Source organism: Drosophila yakuba, unplaced genomic scaffold (assembly GCF_016746365.2).
Source record: "Drosophila yakuba strain Tai18E2 unplaced genomic scaffold, Prin_Dyak_Tai18E2_2.1 Segkk50_quiver_pilon_scaf, whole genome shotgun sequence".
Taxonomy (NCBI): Eukaryota; Metazoa; Arthropoda; class Insecta; order Diptera; family Drosophilidae; genus Drosophila; species Drosophila yakuba.
Window position 1 is genome coordinate 1,342,534 of NW_025048817.1, and position 19,369 is coordinate 1,361,902.

The following is a 19,369-nucleotide window of genomic DNA, read 5'->3' on the forward strand; positions in this document are numbered from 1 at the left end:
GAAATCATGCCAAAATTATTTAAATCCCGTTTAAAACAATTATACATACCATAGATACTAAGATTATTAATAAAAAAAAAAAAATAAATAAATAAACAAAAAGAGTGCCTAAAGCCTTAGTACTATAACTATATAATTATTAACAATCATAACATACAAACACATTGTAGCACTCTGTTGCAAAATGTACATAAACAGTCCAGCCCAAGTGCACGCGTAATACGAGCGTCTACTTGAAGGCCAACATACATAATTGCATAGTCAGCGTTCTCACACTGGCCAAACGCTGATCGCCTACTATGTGTGCCTACAGCACTCCCCCTCCTCCAGCGCCGTCGTATTCATATATATGTACATAAGATTTGCATATAAGCTCCTCGAATTCGGCTAAGAAACCTTTGTATGAAGAACTCAAGAAAATTGACAAATGTACTTTGAACGGAGCGGGACCTTTCCTGTTCCAAAAATAAAATAATCAAATCGAACAACAAATACAAAGAGGCCTTTTTACTTAATACAGACGTCTGATGAGTTTTCTTCACTCCTCCAAAATTGACCTCGGGATCGTCGTTCTCGAAGCGTCAAGTCCTTTCCCAAATTGCCAAGTTATTCGATCTAGCCGGCTGGCTAGACCCCTTCATTGCTCGAGCAGAGATGGTTATGCAGGACATTTGGCTCCATGATTTAGGCTGGGACGATGTCCTCCCCCAAGAATTCTGCAAGAGATGGGTTGACTTCCGGCAAATTTACTCGACGCTCGATCACATCCGCATTCCCCGCTGGGTCGCGTTCCGACCACACTTGAAAGTAGAATATCATGGGTTCTGTGACGCCACACAAAAGGCGTATGGCGCCGCCATTTACGTCCGAGTTGAGGTCTGGTCCACGGTAGCGGTGAACTTGCTAACGGCAAAGACACGGGTGTCCCCAGACAAGACGATGTCGCTCCCGCGGCTAGAGTTGTGCGGAGCCGATCTGTTGTCCGATATGGCCAACGCCATTCTTCCAAAGATGCCCGGGCCTGCGTCCGGCCTATATTGTTGGACAGATTCAACTATTGCTCTCGCCTGGTTGCACGGCCGACAACAATCGTGGCAAATCGGGTCACATGGATCACTTAGGTCACGGAGGTGGAGAAATTGGCACATGTCCGCTCCGAGCATAATTTGGCTGATCTCGCTAGCCGGGGGGTAGGGCTTTAAGACCTCGCGGACAGTCACCTGTGGTGGCATGGTCCAGACTGGCTCCCAGGGCAATGACTCAAGGCAATGACTCCCCCGAGACGGAACTCGAGAAGTGAGCAGGCCCCCCCGGAAGATATTCTTGAGCGTTTTTCCACCCCCGACAAGGCGTTGCGAGTCCTCACTTATGTTCGTCGCTTTATCAAGCGATCGCGAAAGATCAAAGCTTTGCTTGAGAACCACTTGATATCTAGTGAGATTGCGTCGCCCGAACGTCTTTTAATTTCCGTCACGCTACGCAAGCATTTCATCCATGAGATTGGCTGTTTAAGCCAACAGCGGCCAGTGCCTGAATCCAGTCCTGTTCAAAACTTGAACCCGTTTCTTGATTCTGAAGGTCTCATGAGAGCTTGCGTCCGGGTTACGGCCTCCGAACTTCTCCAACATGACGAACGGCATCCGGTAAACTTTTCGTACAGCGTACTGTCTTGAATCCTCGTTCATTTTACTCATCGTATTACGGTGCACGGCGGTAATCAATTGATGATCCGTCTGCTCCGTTCCAAATTTTAGATTCCGAAGGTGAGGAATTTGATCAAGTCCGTTATCTATTCGTGCAAGGTATGCGTCATTCACAAAAAGATGTTGCAAACTCAACTCATGGGAAGGGCCCAAGGAACGGGAGTCCCTCTCGCATCCCTTCACCCTTACCGGTATGGACTTTGCCGGACACGGGGGCTCATCAAACGTCCCATAGCAAAAGGTCATCCTTCTTCCGATGGCAGCAGCTGGCTGCCCTCAATAATCACTAGCCTGTCCACTCCAATGTTCGTCACTGTGCTGTTTTATGGCTAGTCTAATCCGTGGTTTTACCATTGCTGATTTCCGCTTATCATCCGTTACTGAAATGTCGCCGATTTCGCCAATCAGTACTCTCCCAGGTGTCTGGCCCACAAGTACTCCGATGGGACGACCCTCTGTCTAAGGCGTTGGTGTTCGGTTCTTTTATCATTGTGTCCAGCAAGCAGCTCGTGTGGTGTTATTCTTTTCCTCAGCGCCGTTAAAAATGCGCTTTGGTGTCGGTGCATATTCCTGCTCTCGTTGTTCTAGAGTCTTATGGGTTGGGTAAGTTTGCCTGTAATGGAGAGCATTTACGGGTTTGACAAGTTTCCGGTCCGCCTGGTTTTCCGTGCACCTACCGTCTTTACCTGACTTCTCTTAAAAACGACAGGTGACCTCGTGGAATCGAGACGCGCATGGATTCTTGTTGGTGTATCCAGACACATAGCAGACCATATCGCACAAAGGGTTTCAGCACCCAGGCTAGTCTGTTGGACTCGCGGCTGTCTCCCGGCTTGCGTTTGAATTCTTCTACAACGACACCATCGGGAATACGTCCTTGCACGTCTACGCATTGGATCCCATATACTGGTCTACTTCGCATCGGTTTCCCATGGGTTTCTAACCACCGATCCACTCTGAGCCCCTCCTTTTTATGCTCTGCCAGATATCTTGTTGGGGTCGTCAACAATAAACCACCCATTTGGAAGTTCATGTTGTCTTTTAAAAGCTCTACAAACTCATCTTCGGCGATCTTGTGTTTCAATTTAAAGTGCAAGTTGTGCATGTCGGAGACATAAGCTTTTACTTGGTTCCATATGTGAACTGGTCCACCTAAGACAGTGTATGTCCGAAAACCCCCTCCCGCCAGTCATCGGAAAATCAAACGGTTTGACCACAATCAGTTTCCACAACAGTTTTCCTATTTCCCTGGCCCCGAGCCTTACAAACGACCTGGCTACTTGGCCTAGTTCGTCGGCAGCGTGAACCAAAGAAACTAAAATCGTCCCCCGCAAAAAAGTAGTCATGGAAATTAATTAATTGCAAATAACGTGGATCCGCACTTAGTTGGTTAAAATTATAACAAGAAAATCTCCTATATTTTTGATTTAAGGAATTTTCACAAATCAATTTTTCTAATGACAAAACAAAGGACTTACGATTTTGAAAGGATGATAAACAATAGTGATCTCAAAGTCATACCTCTATGTGATCTCGGTTGCTGAAGCTGGGGACTTTAATTTATGATAAATAGTAAAAGAGTTAATAGGCGTGCACTGATTCTATAAATAGTCAAATTAATTATGACATTAAATGATGAAATGTATGCCTATTTAGGTGCCCTTATCTGTAGTCGTGAATAATGAATAATAAAAAAAAATTAATGAATGAATAAATTATTTGTTTTTCTGCGGCACGATTCAGCTCCTATCCGACTCTCAGACTACTTGGATTATGCACTTGTTTGAAAAGTCCACGCTGTTACTTTGCCTTTGCTGATATCAACATTAACAAAAATGCACTCTTTGTTTTGGGATTCTGGATACGATTCTTTCCAGGGTATGCTGATGGTCCCGTCTCCGCTGTACTGATCTTTTGTACATTTTTACTAGCTTTAAAAGCTTTATTAGGGCGACGATGAACTCCAGGGTATGCTGCACACCTGCCATTTCCTCTTTGTGCTCAACGACCTCCACGGTGTTGATCACATTGGCGGCGTTGTCGGAGGCTTTAGACTCCTTGCCGACAATCTTAAGACTTCTATAAAATTAGGGTTTTTCTTGAAGCGTGTTCCTCGTATTGGTCCTGGATCCTTCCAAACTACGCCCGGTTATCCTGGGGGATTGATGGAGTCCTCGCTTCTCGACACTTTTCCTTTGATTCAAGTTATTCTCGACTATTGGCTTTCGGGAAGTCAGTTCGAGTCTTCCCGGATATTCACTTTCGGGTATTCCCTTCGAGTCTTTTCGGTTATAGACTAACGGGTATTCACCCGGGTATTGACTTACGGGTATTCACCTGGGTATTGGTTCGGGTATTAACTATCTTATCGGTGAGCCACGGTCTTTTTATACAGGCTTAGAACTTTTCTGAGCTATCGGTCTTCTATGCCAAGTGTTCCCACCTAGGGGTCGTATTTCTAAATTTCCCCTATTTTGGAAGTCAACGCCTCCTTGCTGAACTGTGCCCGTAACTGGTAGGTTTTTTTTTCTGCGACCTATTGCAACCGCTGAACTGACACTTGTTTATTGTCGACTTGCGTTTTCGTTGTCGCTTTCCGTCTGACTCAACGCGATGATAGTACCCCTTCCCCTGCTTAATATTCTGTTTGTAAATTTTCAAAGTCTTAAGATCTTACAAAAAGAGTATACGTAACACGTATTTATTTCGCTAGTCCGCCCAATACTTGCGTATGAATCACCTGTTTGGAAGCCATAATAGATGGAGTTCACTCGGACCGACTGTTTGCCTAACGGCGCTTATTCCAGTAGACATTAACATTAGTTAATTAGGTTATTTTTCCTAACCCCACCGGAAAAGTTCATATAATACTGTAGGCGTGCGTCTGACTGTCCGTCTGGTGCTCCGTCTGACACTCCGTCTGACTGTCCGTCTGACACTCCGTCTGACTGTCCGTCTGTATAAACGCCTTGATCTCAGGAACTATAAACGCTAGAAAGTTGAGAGTAGATTCCAGGGACATTGACGCAGCACAAGTGTGTTTCCGGATGTTGCAACGCCCACAGTTTTACAAAATTTGTATTTTATTATTTTTTTTGCCAATTTCTATCGATATACAGAAAAATAGAAAAATCTATCGTTCGCACATCCACTATCTGAGTAACGGGTATTTCAAACGTTAGCGCTGATGCAAACAGGGTAAAAGTTTTAAGGCGCTTGCCATTTGTAAAAGAGTGGAACGTTGATCGAACATCCATTAAATTCGTGTGACGTCCGTTGTTCCAGTAAAATTGGATCTGATCGATAAGCATCAACAAACATTAAGACAAATTATCAATATGTTCGAAGAACGGAAATTAAAAATTAAATTCGAAGTAATTGGAGTGAGAAAATTTATGACTCTTTCGACAGACGAGAAATTGAATTAACGGATTACAAGAAAATTGGTAAGAAAATGGACTATTATAACAAAATAATAATAAATTTAATTTTCATTTGGTATGGGCGTGTCAGTGTTTTGCGGCATATTGGCACTAGAGTGGGCGGGGGCAAAATATATATGGCATATCGATAGAAACACATAAAAAATGAAAAAAAAGAATTATTGTAAAGGGTGTTACAGTTTTGAACATTTGAAACAGACTAACACAAAGTATTTTCATGTAAAAAATTCGAGGAGATTTTTTCCAAATAAAAAACGATTATTTAAATGCGACTCCAACTTAGCAGCCTAGCTGAGGATTTTCCAATATAAAAAAGCGGTTGCAAGTTGTCTTCAGATTTATTGCGCTGGCGCAGCTTCACTCCTCTATATATACGAAACGACTGCTTTAACAATTCAAATTTCAAGTATTTCTTTCTAAATTAACAACTGCTCCAACATTCCGACCCCGTTGAAGGCCACCGGCTCTTCAACCTTTTGGTCGCTGCTAATTGGCAGCAACGCGAGTTTGTGGATGGACCGTTTAATGACGTCCAGATGGGACGAGAATTGAGCAATGTCGAGGTATGGAAATCTTGTCTTACTCTATCAAATTCTGTTTCAACTGGTTTCAACTTTATGGGCACCGATTTATCCCAGTCCAGTTTTGGTCGCCACAGCTTCTCAAGCAAGATTTTTGGTCTTGTGATCAACGGGCACAACAACCCCAAAGAATCAAACAAACGTAATTCGACGAAAAAAATGTTGCGTTTAGTTGGTGGCAATAAATTAAATGAATCCTCCAATCTATAATAAAACACATCATTCTGAGGATTCTATATCATACCCTACGTTTTTATAAAAGCTAAAGAGTCAAATCTAAGCGACTTCTCTGGACTCTCTCTCTACTCGCCAGAGTTTTGGATGATTTGTGGCCCATTTGGCCGGATCAAAACCTCCTAAGGACCTCCTTAAGGACTAACAATTAGTATTCGAATCTTAATCTAGCTTAGTTACCATTACCTTGGTGATAGTGTTTGCGAATAATGCCCTAATTAGTTTATTGCTGGTCTGGGAGGTCGTTGCGGTGCAGCCGGCTTTGACTGCATACTCAAATTAGTTCTTTTGCGAGGGGACTTGTATAGGTGGTCAGCTTTTGTTGGTATTTACTTTTTTTCTCTGTTATTACTTCGATTACTAATTTGATTTTCAGGTCTCTGTGTATGTCATCGTGCCGAAGGTACCACGACGCTCCAGTGATAGTTCTCAGCCGTGTTTACTGTGCTCGCTGATTAATGTCTATGTTATTTCTGGATGCGTTACCCCATAGCTCGGAGCCATGAGTGTAGATGGGTTTTAAGACGGAATTGTATAGAAGGGCTTTAAACTCCAGACTAAGTGGAGAGCAAGCATTTATGAGCCAGTGGAGGTTCCTTGCTTGAAGTCTAAGTTTTATCGTCTTGGCTTGTATATAATTACGCCAAGTAAGCCACCTGTCCAGATGGACACCCAGATATGTTACCTTGTCGGCTTGTGGAATACATATGTTATTCAGGACCAGTGGTGAACATGTTTGTTTGGTTAAAGTAAAGGTTACTTGCTTGCATTTTTTACATTTATTGTAATTCTCCAGTCGGGAAGCCATCGTTTTACAGATGTTAAGTGTCGGGATTGGATTGGCTTTTGTGGGCATTTGGAGTGACTGAGTATCGCCGTATCATCAGAGAACGTGGAGGATGTTAGATTGTAGTCTGTGGGGAAATTCGCCGTATATAGGGTGTATAGGATAGGACCCAGACGCTGCCTTGTGGCACTTCAGCTTCGATTACGCAATCGCATGAGGTCCTTGTATTTCATCTTATGCAAACACTCTGTTGTATAGGTACGACTTCAGTATCTTATGTGTGTTTTGGGGCAACAGCTTGATTATTTTAAACAAAAGTCCTTCCAGCCACACTCTGTCAAATGCCTGCGTGACTTTTTCCATTTTTGCGGGAAGTATTCAAGCTTGGCAATTGCGTTGAACAACAAGCAGATGTGCAGAATAGCACACTTTGGGAGTGCATTTTTGAGCATTTTTGGAGTTATTAAGTCGAAGCCAGGTGATTTTTTTGGTATCAGTTGCTCTTTGATAACCTTTTCTAATTCACATGGTCGGAATTCAATGGGTTCTTGAGGTTCTACATTTGCAGCTATTAAAGGAGGGAGAATTTATGAGTTGGTAGCGAGATTTGGTCGGAATACATTTTGTATATGAGAATGAGGCTCTTTCCAAATCACTGCGAAACCAGGCGCTAGAGGGACTTCGTAGTGGCATTATTGACGCTGATGGAGTCTTTAGGTTTCTGTGAGTTCTCCACAAACCGACTCTAGAATATTTTTAAGAATGTCTGTTGACTGGTCTATATTCTCCTCAGTAGATAATGCCGGCGTTAGTTCTATGTGTGAACAGACATACTTTTTATATTTTGGACAGTTTGCTCAAAAGTTTGTGAGTCTATAGGGTGGGTCGACTATATGGGGCGATTTAGTATATTTAGAAGAACAGGTTTAGTGATCTGATGATAAATCTACTAGTGCTTTGGCGGTGACCATGCTGCGGAGGACTGCTTTAGTAATTGCAAAATCGATCAGGTCTAGGATTTTTCTTGGGTCTGCTGGCCAGTATGTCGGGCTACCCGGGGCTACATAGTATAACTTGTTTTTCGGCTTCAAAAGCGCATTTGGCGTCTCAAGTCGTGATCCCCAATGGGTGTGCTTGGCGTTATAGTAGCCCGCTGCGATGAATCTAATGTGTTAAAAAATTCCATGAATTGATCCTCGGAGATTGGAAAGCGTGCTGGGCAGTAGGCTGCGGCTAGAGTCATTAAACCATGATTTCGTTGTAATGCTATGGAAGTAGATTGTAAGTGGATTTTGCCTCCATGAGCCTTACCATCTGGATGATTTGTACCATAAAACAAGTAATACAATTGTATTTATTTGTGAGGTTCGTTTCTGATAGTAGCATTACGTCGATGTTTTTTTATTAACGGACTGTGTGTGCCATTAGGGGGATTTTGTAAATACACGGATATTTTGGTTTTCATGAGCTCTTGCAAAATATTTTGCATGAACGTCATGAAGTCTTTCATGCTTTGCTGTAGGAATAGCATTAGGGGGATTTTGTAAATACACTGATATTTTGGGTTTTTATCAGCTCTTGCAAAGTATTTTGCATGAACGTCATGAAGTAGTTCATGCTTTGCTGTGGGAATAGCATCATAGTTTCGTTGCAACTTTTTGGAGTCTGTTGGAGTTCTTGTTGGTGGGTCGGACATTTCTAGTCCGGATTTTAAGGCGCCAGCGAAAGAAATTCTAGGAGTAGTGCTTGGGACAGTTAAGGGTTGTTGAAATATTTTAACACGAACATACATAAATATGTAAACACATAGTGCACAGCGGTCCTCTTCATTTTTCCTACATTGACAAAAAGCACAAAAGTCCGATTTTAAAATGTGTGCATTGTGTTAAGAAATTTTAAAACTTTTGATAAAATTGATGATCACTTTTTCACTACGCTATCTACTATTGTTTTAATAAATTTCTTTGGATTTCCTTTCGGTATATCGTGCTTTTGTTTCCATGGACACTACAAAAAAAATTTTGCCATTGCATCTTTATCTTGAATATTGGATTTTCTTAATAAAAAAAAAAGAATTGAGAGAAATAATAATAAGCAAAGGAAAATAAACTCAAATGAAAGAGCACTTTAATAATAAAGGGTGGTTAAATTTCAAGGGCCGACTCCAGCATTGATGACGCGGTCGTGTGAAGTCGAACTGTTACACCTGATTGAGAACACTCTTTTGAAGAGATAAGATTCGAACACTTTGTGGGTATTCTGCGGAAGCAGTTTTGTTATCTTGTACATTAGTCCTTCCAGCCAGACTCGGTCAAATGCTTGTGCGACATCTAAAAATATTGCTGAGCAGTATTCCCGGTGCTCAAAACCAGTACGAATTTCGTTTGTGATGCGATTGACCTGTTCGATCGTTCCATGATTTTTGCGAAAACCAAATTGATGGGATGGTATTGTGTTTCGCATTCTTAAGTAGGGAGCTAGGTGTTTTAAGAATGCCTTTTCAAACAGTTTCGAGAGACACGATAGGAGACTGATTGGTCTGTAGGATGAGGGTTGCGTTTTGTCTTTGCCTGGTTTGGGAATCATCACTATGACCGCCTTTTTCCACCTTTGGGGATAGTATCCAAGTTTCGTAATAGCGTTAAAGAGATTGCATAAGGTCAGAACCGCACACGGTGGGAGTTCTATGATTATTTTTGGTGTCACCAAGTCGTGTCCAGGTGATTTTTTGGGCTCAAGATCTTTTATTATAGATGCTATCTCACGTTGACTCAATGTTATTGGATTTATTGGTGGCTGGATTTTAATTGCTACAGGTAGGACAAATGAGTTGCTAGCAGTATTTGGCTGGAATACGCCTTGAAGGTGATCGGCGAATGCACTTGCTCTATCTTGTTCGCTGCGTATCCAGCTTCCTGAGGGGCCTCGCAGTGGAACGACTGTTTCTGCTGGTGGCTGAATATTTTTGTGTGCGTTTCACAAAGGGTTCTTTTTGCTGGTGGGCGATAGTTGTTCGATATATAGATGCTGGGCGTTTGCTTCCTTAAGCTTAAGTGCCCTGGTTAGTCTACGTGTTGCTATTTTTAGCTGTACCTTAGCCTTTGGGGATCTGTGATTCTGCCATTCTCTTCTTAGTCTTCGTTTTTCAAGTACTAGCTGTTCGATTTCGCGAGTTGTCTTGGTATGATTTGTCATTTTGTGTGTGTCTAGAGGGGTAGAGGCCTTGGCTGCAGCAACAAGATTTTCCTCCATCGATTCGGTCAGGCGGTCAATATCCTCATGGGTAGACACTGTTTAAGTTGGTACCATGTGAGTACAAACATATTTCGTGTACCTTGCCCAGTTGGTCCTGTTGCCTGTCAGCCTGTCAGTTGTATGTGGTCGATGCCTGGTGAGTGATCTGATGATAGTTCTGCAGGTGACTCAGCCGTAATATTATTTCTAGGGATCTTTCTTATTATTGCGAAGTCAATGAGATCCGGGAGCTTATTTGGATCTGCTGGCCAGTATGTAGGCCTACCCGGAGTGACATAATCGAGCTTATTTCGAGGCTTAATGAGTTGTTTACCCTTTGGGTAAATCGCTCACCGAGTCAGTTGAAAAATTCCAAGAATTGGTCCCCAGAAACTGCAAAATGTGTAAATTAAATGGAAATAAAACTATATATGGAAATAAACAAAATTAAAAAAAAAAACAAGAGAGAACGCTATAGTCGAGTTCCCCGACTATCTGATACCCGTTACTCAGCTAGTGATAGTGCGAAGGAGATCTTCTGACAGTTTTTGGCGGTTTGTGGGCGTTAGAGTGGGCGTGGCAAAAAGTTTTTTGGCAAATCAATAGAAATTTACAACACCAATACAAAAATGAAAAAATATTAAAACATTTTTCAAAAGTGTGAACGTGGCAGCTTTGGGCGGTTTGTGGGCGTTAGAGTAGGCGTGGCAGCATGATTCGACAAACTTGCGCTGCGTCTATATCCCTGGAGTCTGTATGCCCAATCTCAACTTTCTAGCTTTTGTAGTTCCTGAGATCTCGACGTTCATACGGACAGACAGACGGACGGACAGACGGACATGGCCAAATCGACTCGGCTATTGATCCTGATCAAGAATATATATACTTTATATGGTCGGAAACGCTTCCTTCTGCCTGTTACATACTTTTCAACGAATCTAGTATACCCTTTTACTATACGAGTAACGGGTATAAATATGTCGGAGCGCTAAAAGTTGTTTTATGATTGTGTAGCGAGTCCCTTGATAGCTTTTTCAATTGTTCTTCCACTGCTTGTGTGTTTCTTCTTAACTTTTTCCTTAGAGAAGAACCACCACTCTAAACCAGGGCCACACTCGATCTTTTTGTATGTCAAGATCTCACAACCAATTACAAACCGTCCTATCGATTAGTATCGTAAGCAAGTTAACCATCGATAAGGCGCTCATTTCAAAATAACATTTCCTTCTCCGACACGGCCATTCTGATAAATTACACGCCCTCGTGTATGAGCTACGTCCTGCCATAAATCAGAGATTCACACACTGCATTCAGACTTCAGTTCTAATTTTAATGTGACAATCAACTTAGTCTTAGTCTTAGTCATTAACATCGTTGTTTTCCTTTAACATAATCTTTAGTTTACATTAACCAACGTTATACTTCATCATTTGTTCTAATACTTCAAGTTCTTAACTATTTCGTTTTACATCTTTCTCCTTAAATCCTTCGTTAAAGATTTTTTTTTTTTTGTAATTTTTCATATTTCAAATCAAAGTATTCCTTAACTTTTCATAATACAACTCAAATCTTTCTTTTAATAATTCTTTACATTTTTCTCTCCATAGTTCAACTAATTTGAATTCAATTCAATTCATTCGTTTCATTTCTTACTTAATTTCTCTCTTCTTTTATCTCAACTTTTAATCATTCTCTTTTTTTTTTTCTTTCCAAACAATAACATCATTATAATACCACTCTAGGGTCAGGTACCGCCACGTAGCCATCGACAACTGTGTACTTCCATACACCTTTCGCCATTCTACTCTCTATTTCAACATCTCGATTCACTTTCTCTTTCATCAACTTCCATACCGTCTCTTTCAACGGCTTCACTACTGTCTCTTTCAACAGCTTCCATACCGTCTCTTTCAACGGTTTCACTACTGTCTCTTTCAACAGCTTCCTCTGACGGGCTAACATCGATCTATATTCGACCTCTATATTTAGCATCTAATTTAGTCTGGTTTCTCTCACTATTATTAAGCAACACAAAATCTCCAACACTAAATTTTACTACCTTAGCTCTGCCTTTATCAAACCTTTCCTTCTCATACTTTGCCGATCTTTCTATATTTTCTAAAGCTTGAGTTCTTATTTTGGTCAGATCTATTTCTGTTTCTGGATCATGAATTGGAACAAGACCTAAAGGACGAGCAACCTTTCCCATTAATAATTCTAACGGGCTCGCTTTGGTTATCTTATTAGCAGTACAATTAATAGCTAACTGCACGTCACCCAATGCCTCTTGCCAAGATCTAGAACTTGCTTCAACATCTGTCAATAAATTTTTTAAGGTACTCATAACCCTCTCAACCTGGCCATTACCTCGGCTTGCTCCTGTTGCTATCAAATGTAGTTTTATGTTTTAGGAAGAGCAAAATTCAACAAACTTGGCACCTGTGAAACTTCTTCCCTGATCAGCCACAATACGAATAGGGACTCCAAACAAAGAAATTGATGATTTCAACGCCATTACACAACTTTCTGCACTTAATGTGAAAGTGTGGTAAAGATAAACGTACTTGGTAAATGCATCGATCTGTACAATTACATATTCCTTACGATCGCTTTTACCACTAAGCTTGCCTGTTATGTCTATGTGGATAGTATGCCATGGAACTTTTATTTTGGGAATAGGATGTAATTCCATTTGTACTTTCCCAGAGGATGATTTGGAAACTCTGCACGTTATGCAATTTTCAATAAATCTTCGAACGTATTTGGCCATGCCCTCAAACCAATAGTAATCGTATACCTTGTCGAGTGTTTTCTCCCAGCCCAGATGCATTATGGATTCATGTACTTGGTTAATAACCGACCATCTAAATCCGCGAGGCACTACTGGCAAACACAGCGTCTTGCCATTTCTTTGTATCACTCTATACAAAACTCCACCTCTCAAATCATATGTCTTAGACAGCTCGAATGGTAATTCATCATCGTTCAACTTGGTAATGATTTCTACAATATCTTGATCATTCTGTTGCTCTGCACGAATCCAATCCTCAGATACTTCAGTTAATTCGATTCGCTTCTCAACGATCTTTGCATATTCAGGGGAATTTTCCGGAGGAAGTGGATTTCTGGAAAAGAAATCAGCATGGGCCATACGCTTGCCTTCCCTATACTGTATATCAAAATAGAAGGACTGCAAATAAGCCCACCAGCGATAGACTCTAGGCAACAACTCAATCTTATTTCGTGATGATTTTAACGAATTACAGTCAGTGAATATTACAAACTTTCTGCCATGTAAGTAGTGCCGAAAATGCTTTACAGCATTAACCACGGCAAGTGTTTCCAACTCATATGAGGTATATTTGGATTCACATACACTTGTTGTCTTGCTATAATATTCCACTACATACGGTTTATTTTCAATTCTGTGTAAGAGTATAGCATAATATCCGACTGCACTGGCATCGGTATGCAATTCGATTGGATACTGCGGGTCAAAGATAATTAAGACAGGTTTATTTGTAAGAATGTGAATAATTTTTCTTCGAATTGCCTCGTGTTCTGTATTCCACTCAAACTTATTTTTCTCTGAGGTGAGAAAATATAAAGGCTTCATTAGCTGAGAAAATCCGGGAACAAACTGTCAAAAGTACGATGCTAGCCCAATAAACTGTCTCAATGTTGTTACAGACCTCGGAGGGGGCAAAGCATTCAGAGATTCTACCTTGCGATTATTTGGGCTAATCTCCCCTGCTCGTACTTCAAATCCTAAATATTGGACAGAAGTCCGTAAAAAGAAACATTTTTCAACATTAAATGAGAATCCAGCCTTTGATAAAATATCCAAAACAATTTTTAGTCTTTCAAGTGCCAATTCCTTGGTTGGAGCTACAATCATTATGTCGTCCATATACACAATGACATACGAATAGGCGAGATCACCCAAGGCCTTTATGACTGCTCTTTAAAAAACTGACGGTGCATTCTTGAGTCCGAATGGCATCGACAGGAACTCGTACTGTCCATCAGGGGTGACGAATGCCGTATATTCGACAGAGTTCGGATGCATAGGAACTTGGTAATATCCACTTGCCATGTCTAAGCAGGTGAAAAACTTTGCACCGCGCAGCCTGGCTATCTGATCAGATATTAAAGGCAAGGGAAACTTGTCGGCAACTGTATTGGAATTCAATTCTCTATAATCCACGCAAAGTCTGGCTGATCCATTCTTCTTCTTCACCAATAAAACAGGGCTCGCAAAAGGGGAGCTACTCGGTCTGATAACCTTGCAATCTAACAATTCTTGAACTTTTTGTCGAACTATATCTCTCTCGCTGGGACTCAATCTATATGGCCTTCTCTGTACCGTTTTGGTCTGATCAATCAATCGAATTTGCATTTCACCAGAATTGACGCGAGTCTGAGACGTACTCTGTATAAAAGAATCTGAGTAGGATTTTAACAATGTTATTTTTTCGTTTTTGTTTTCTCCATTTACATTGCTTTCTATTATATCAAATGAGTTGTCTATGAATTTAGAGCACGTTTTAACAATTTTTGTTTCATCCTTAATTATTTCAACCCCTTTACAAGATACTACTGCAGCATATCCCTGAGCCAACACTTCTCGTCCCAGTACAATATTATTTGACATACAGTCATCGGGTACAACATGAAATGTTACATTTAAACTATTTCCATTAATAAGAATATTGTTATCAATCTGCATTGTACTACAAACATTTGCATTTCCGATACCTTTTAAGCTAACTACGTTATTTACTTTTCTACCGCTTAGCTTCCTGCAAAACTCTCTTTAACCAAAGAGCACTCTGCTCCAAAATCGAAAAAGATTGGAAAGTCCTCACCTCGTAACAGCATACTTGTCTTCGGTTCATCCACCACGCACAGCTCAGCTCTCTTTTCGTTCCGCAATCCAGCTCCACCACCTGTCATATTTTTTGGGCATTGTAAGGCTATATGACCTTGCTCTCGGCCACGATAGCAAGTTATATTGTCTTTAAAATGCTGCTGAAATGGTTGGCTTCCTCGTTGATCCTGTCTCGACATGCCGGCGCTCTGCTTCTTGTTTCGGCGATCAATCATTTTGTGCCCCATCTTTCCGCAAAGATGGCACTTCAGTGACGCCAACTTAGCTCTCTTTGCTCCAGATTCCTCATTTCCAGAATGATGTGTGCGCTTGTCAAAAGCGAAGACCTGCAACTCAGCCTTTAGGTCACGTCTATTTTTGATCTCGGCAGTGTATGCAATTCTTTGCACTCGGCGGTCAAAGTTGGCCAAATGTCCCAAAACCACGGACACCGCAATCCTCTCAGCATCCAAGCCCTTCCACTTGTTAACAAGCGAAGTCACCATGCGACTAGCGTATATCGCAAGGCATTCACTGTTGCCGGGGCGACTGTTTAATAACTGCAAAAACATGGCGGCTGGCGTTTCAGTATTTGCATAGCGTTGTTGAAATAACTGTTTAAATTCCGGCCAAGTCACGCCTGCGTAGCACACTTCAGAAAGCCATTGGGACGCGCTTCCTTCCAACGATTTTGTTAAGGCCAATATTAAAGCACTGCCTTTCAGCGGTTTTTCAACCAAAATAATGTCAACCGTAGCACACCATTGAGTAGCGTCGGCGCCAGGAATGTCGGCGTTAAATTTCGGCAATGTGACGACGCAAGTTTGTGCCTGTTCTCGTACAGACGCTTGCAGAGTTTTTGCCAATTCCAGGAAACTTTGGCTTTGGTGCTCCATCAAGATGCGCAGTTGGTCTTCCATGATTAGTAGACGAAAGTACAATCCCACTTCTGATGTCGGAGTGCTAAAAGTTGTTTTATGATTGTGTAGCGAGTCCCTTGATAGCTTTTTCAATTGTTCTTTCACTGCTTGTGTGTTTCTTCTTAACTTTTTCCTTAGAGAAGAACCACCACGCTAAACCAGGGCCACACTCGATCTTTTTGTATGTCAAGATCTCACAACCAAATACAAACCGTCCTATCGATTAGTATCGTAAGCAAGTTAACGATCGATAGAAATTTACAAGACTAATACAAAAATAAAAAAATATTAAAACATTTTGGGCGTTAGAGTGGACTTGGAAAAAAGTTTTTTCGCACGATAATGAAAATGCTAAGTTTTTCCAGCTAATTTGCAACTTGCGATGGCGATAAAACAGTGTACCTTCACACATTTAGCTAACAAATCCTTTCACATTTAAACTAGTTCACAACATAATTCACTTAAAAATACTAACTATTGATTACAATGTTCAATCCGGGACATTCCCGACCTCGTGAAGAACCGCTACACCCAAATCCAAAACTGCAAGTTTAGAGACGGTTCGAATCATTGTCCTTGATAGATCATTGTCGTTCACTTGAACTTGAGCGCGTCTGACGACTCCATCAGCTCGGCTGTAGACCTCCTCCACGATGCCCTTGTACCACTCACGTCGGGGCAAGGCAGGATCGCAGACGAAGACCATATCACCCTGGTGGATGGGCTCCGTCCTTCGGCACCACTTCCCGCGGCGAACAAGCGTAGGCAGATACTCCAGGACCCACCTCCTCCAGAAACGGTCTCGGAGCAGCAATTCTCTACTGCTTTCTCCTAGAACCCTCCTTGGGCAGATCCGTATCCAATCCAGGCGTATCCGGCAGATTGTCCACTCCCTTGAGTAAATCTTTTGGCGTTAACGGCGCCTCTCAGCACTCTTTTAGTCTGTCCATAACACTAGGTCCGTGAAGACCACACTGTGCTCCTACTTAACAGTGTTCATCAGCCTGGTTCCAAGGACAGCTGCCTCGTCATCGTCATCGTTTTCATTGGGGCACACTTCGTCATCGCGCATACGAAGCTCACAAGCATGCCATCGTCCTCATACGTGAGGAACATGCACATGTCCAAAGTAATGGCGAGGGCATCGGAAATGTCCCACGGCGTCCACCTTTTTGTGCCAAGTCGCAAAGGCCATGCTAGTTCCTCCGGTAGCGGTTCGTCCCACTGGATCTCCCGCCTTCAAATCCCGCGCAACAGCAGCCATGAGTAAGTAACCATGAAATCAGTAACCATGAGGCAGCACAGGATCCCATGGGATCAAGCCTCGACATCACCTGGCTCAAATATTCCCTCTTCGTAGGGACTTGATCTCCACTCAGGACGCTGAGTGCTACCTGCCAAGGCATTCCGAGGATCTTCTGCTCAGCCTCAGCCCATCCGAAGCTCTTGACTTGCCCAGGTCCTAAAGCCTTCCCAGTGGGCAAGCTGGATGAAAACTGGCATAGCTTGAATCCAGCATCCGTGTGTATCTCCTTCACTATGGTAGAGCCGCGGATAGCCTTGCTCTCTGTAGCGAAGCTGTTCACGTAGTCGTCGACATATTGGTAGTCGGTGATGGCCTTGACTGCTCTCGGATCCGAATCTCAAAACTTCAGGGCATTCAGAGTCTTCACTTAAAGTGCAGCGCTCGGCAAAGATGCTGCTCCAAATGTCATTACCTCCATCTCGAATACATCCGAATCTCTCTTGTCGTCGCCATCTCTCCAGAGGATTCGTTGGGGACATCTATCTACGGTGGAACATCTCTTTGATGTCACCGCAGACTTCGACTGCTCTCTCTCTAAAGTGGAGGAATATCCTTTATGATTTCATCATATGCCAACGCCAACGGCTTATTGCGCTTCAATATCTTTTCAACGTTGACCAGCCTCTAGTATGCCAGCCTTTCGTAGCTCTGTGGCAACACAACGTCATCGTCCTTCCAGAGCAATCCCGTCTGGTAGCGACGCCCTACTCTCACCGTGGTGTCTCCGAGCTTCCTTTGTGCCCGCTCGTCGTCGCTGGGTGCCACCTGTGACGCGAGCTTCACTCCGTTGCGGCCGCGTGCGGTCTCTAGCGAACCGCCTCGTTCTGAGTGGCAATCCGAAATGGACATCCTATCGACTTAATGTCTGCATCGGCAGACTTAGGGTCGAAACAGAATAAACGTTCTTTAGCGCACGGACACCACGTTACCACGCGGAGCACTTGATCTCGTCCGCGTCATGTAGCAGACGATGATGCATTCTCCGGCATGGACTGATCTGGCACTCAGATGGCATATAACAAGATCTGGTAGCTTGCCCGCTTCGTAGGCATGTGAAGCACAGTCCGTGCCTCCTCACAAGGATCCACCTTCCAAGCGGCGAAGCTCCAACGTATTCGGGATTGTTCATCCTTTTTGCCATCGTATTAGTCGACGCTCGCATGCAGAACTCGACGGTTCGACACCATTCCTTCGACATCCAAGACAGTGCAACTGCGATTGGCGCGAAATTGGCTGTGCTCGCCCTTTCCCGGGCTCTGACTTTCTCTAGCTCCTTCTCCAACGCTGTGATCCTCTCCATTAGATCCAACGTGAGAGACTGGTTCATCCCTGCCGAGTACCCGTTCCACAACACGCCTGCTGCTGATCCGCTCTCGGTATAGGGGTGGCTTCCCCTCCATTCAGCCGGGCACTCTTTCCTTGGGATTGCTGCATCTTCTCCAGCTTCAATATGGCGGCGCCTGTGGGAGCTCCAAAATGGCGTCTCCGACGCTTTGTGACTTGGCCTTCACTGTGTCTCGTGATAGTCGTCTTCGGTCTCCGCAAATGCTCCACTGCGTCTCGTCGCCGCTGGCTGCGACCGGTTGTACCGCGCTCGGCAATGGCTGCGCCTTTCTATGTCGCTGGCGCGACTGACTAGTCGATTTGTCAAAAAATTTTTGCCACGCCTACTCTAACGCCCACAAACCGCCAAAGCTTCCACGCCCACACTTTTGAAAAATGTTTTGATATTTTTTTATTTTTGTATTGGTCTTATAAATTTCTATCGATTTGCCAAAAAACTTTTTGCCACGCCCACTCTAACGCTCACAAACCGCCTAAAGCTGCCACGCCCACACTTTTGAAAAATGTTTTGATATTTTTTGATTTTTGTATTGGTCTTGTAAATTTCTATCGATTGGCCAAAAAACTTTTTGCCACGCCCACTCTAACGCCCACAAACCGTCAAAAACTGTCAGTGTTGAAGACTCTCCTTCGCACTTCCACTAGCTTAGTAACGGGTATCAGATAGTCGGGGAACTCGACTATAGCGTTCTCTCTTGTTTTATACTTAGCAACTAAGCAAGAACAGGCGTTACCTTTAAAACTTGCAAATGAGGCTATAATTCTATCAGCATGATAACCCGTCGTCTTGGCAGGTTCTTTATTATTTGTTGTTAAATTGAAGGCTTTTTCTTGTTTATAGTTCGATATTTTATAAGTTTATAAAAATGATTTTCAGAGGATAAGTCTGAATCCATGTATATCATTTTCATTGAAGGACTTTTATGTAAATCAAAATTATAACATAC

General features: G+C 42.6%; 1 protein-coding gene across 1 annotated transcript; it reads right to left on the reverse strand.

Moving 5' to 3' along the window:
- Positions 1-14,536: 14,536 nt before the first annotated feature.
- On the reverse strand, positions 14,537-16,011 carry LOC120322285. The gene has a single exon (XM_039377342.1). It carries the CDS (start codon positions 15,770-15,772, stop codon positions 14,777-14,779), a length of 996 nt encoding a protein of 331 aa, XP_039233276.1. The 5' UTR covers positions 15,773-16,011; the 3' UTR covers positions 14,537-14,776.
- Positions 16,012-19,369: the final 3,358 nt, after the last annotated feature.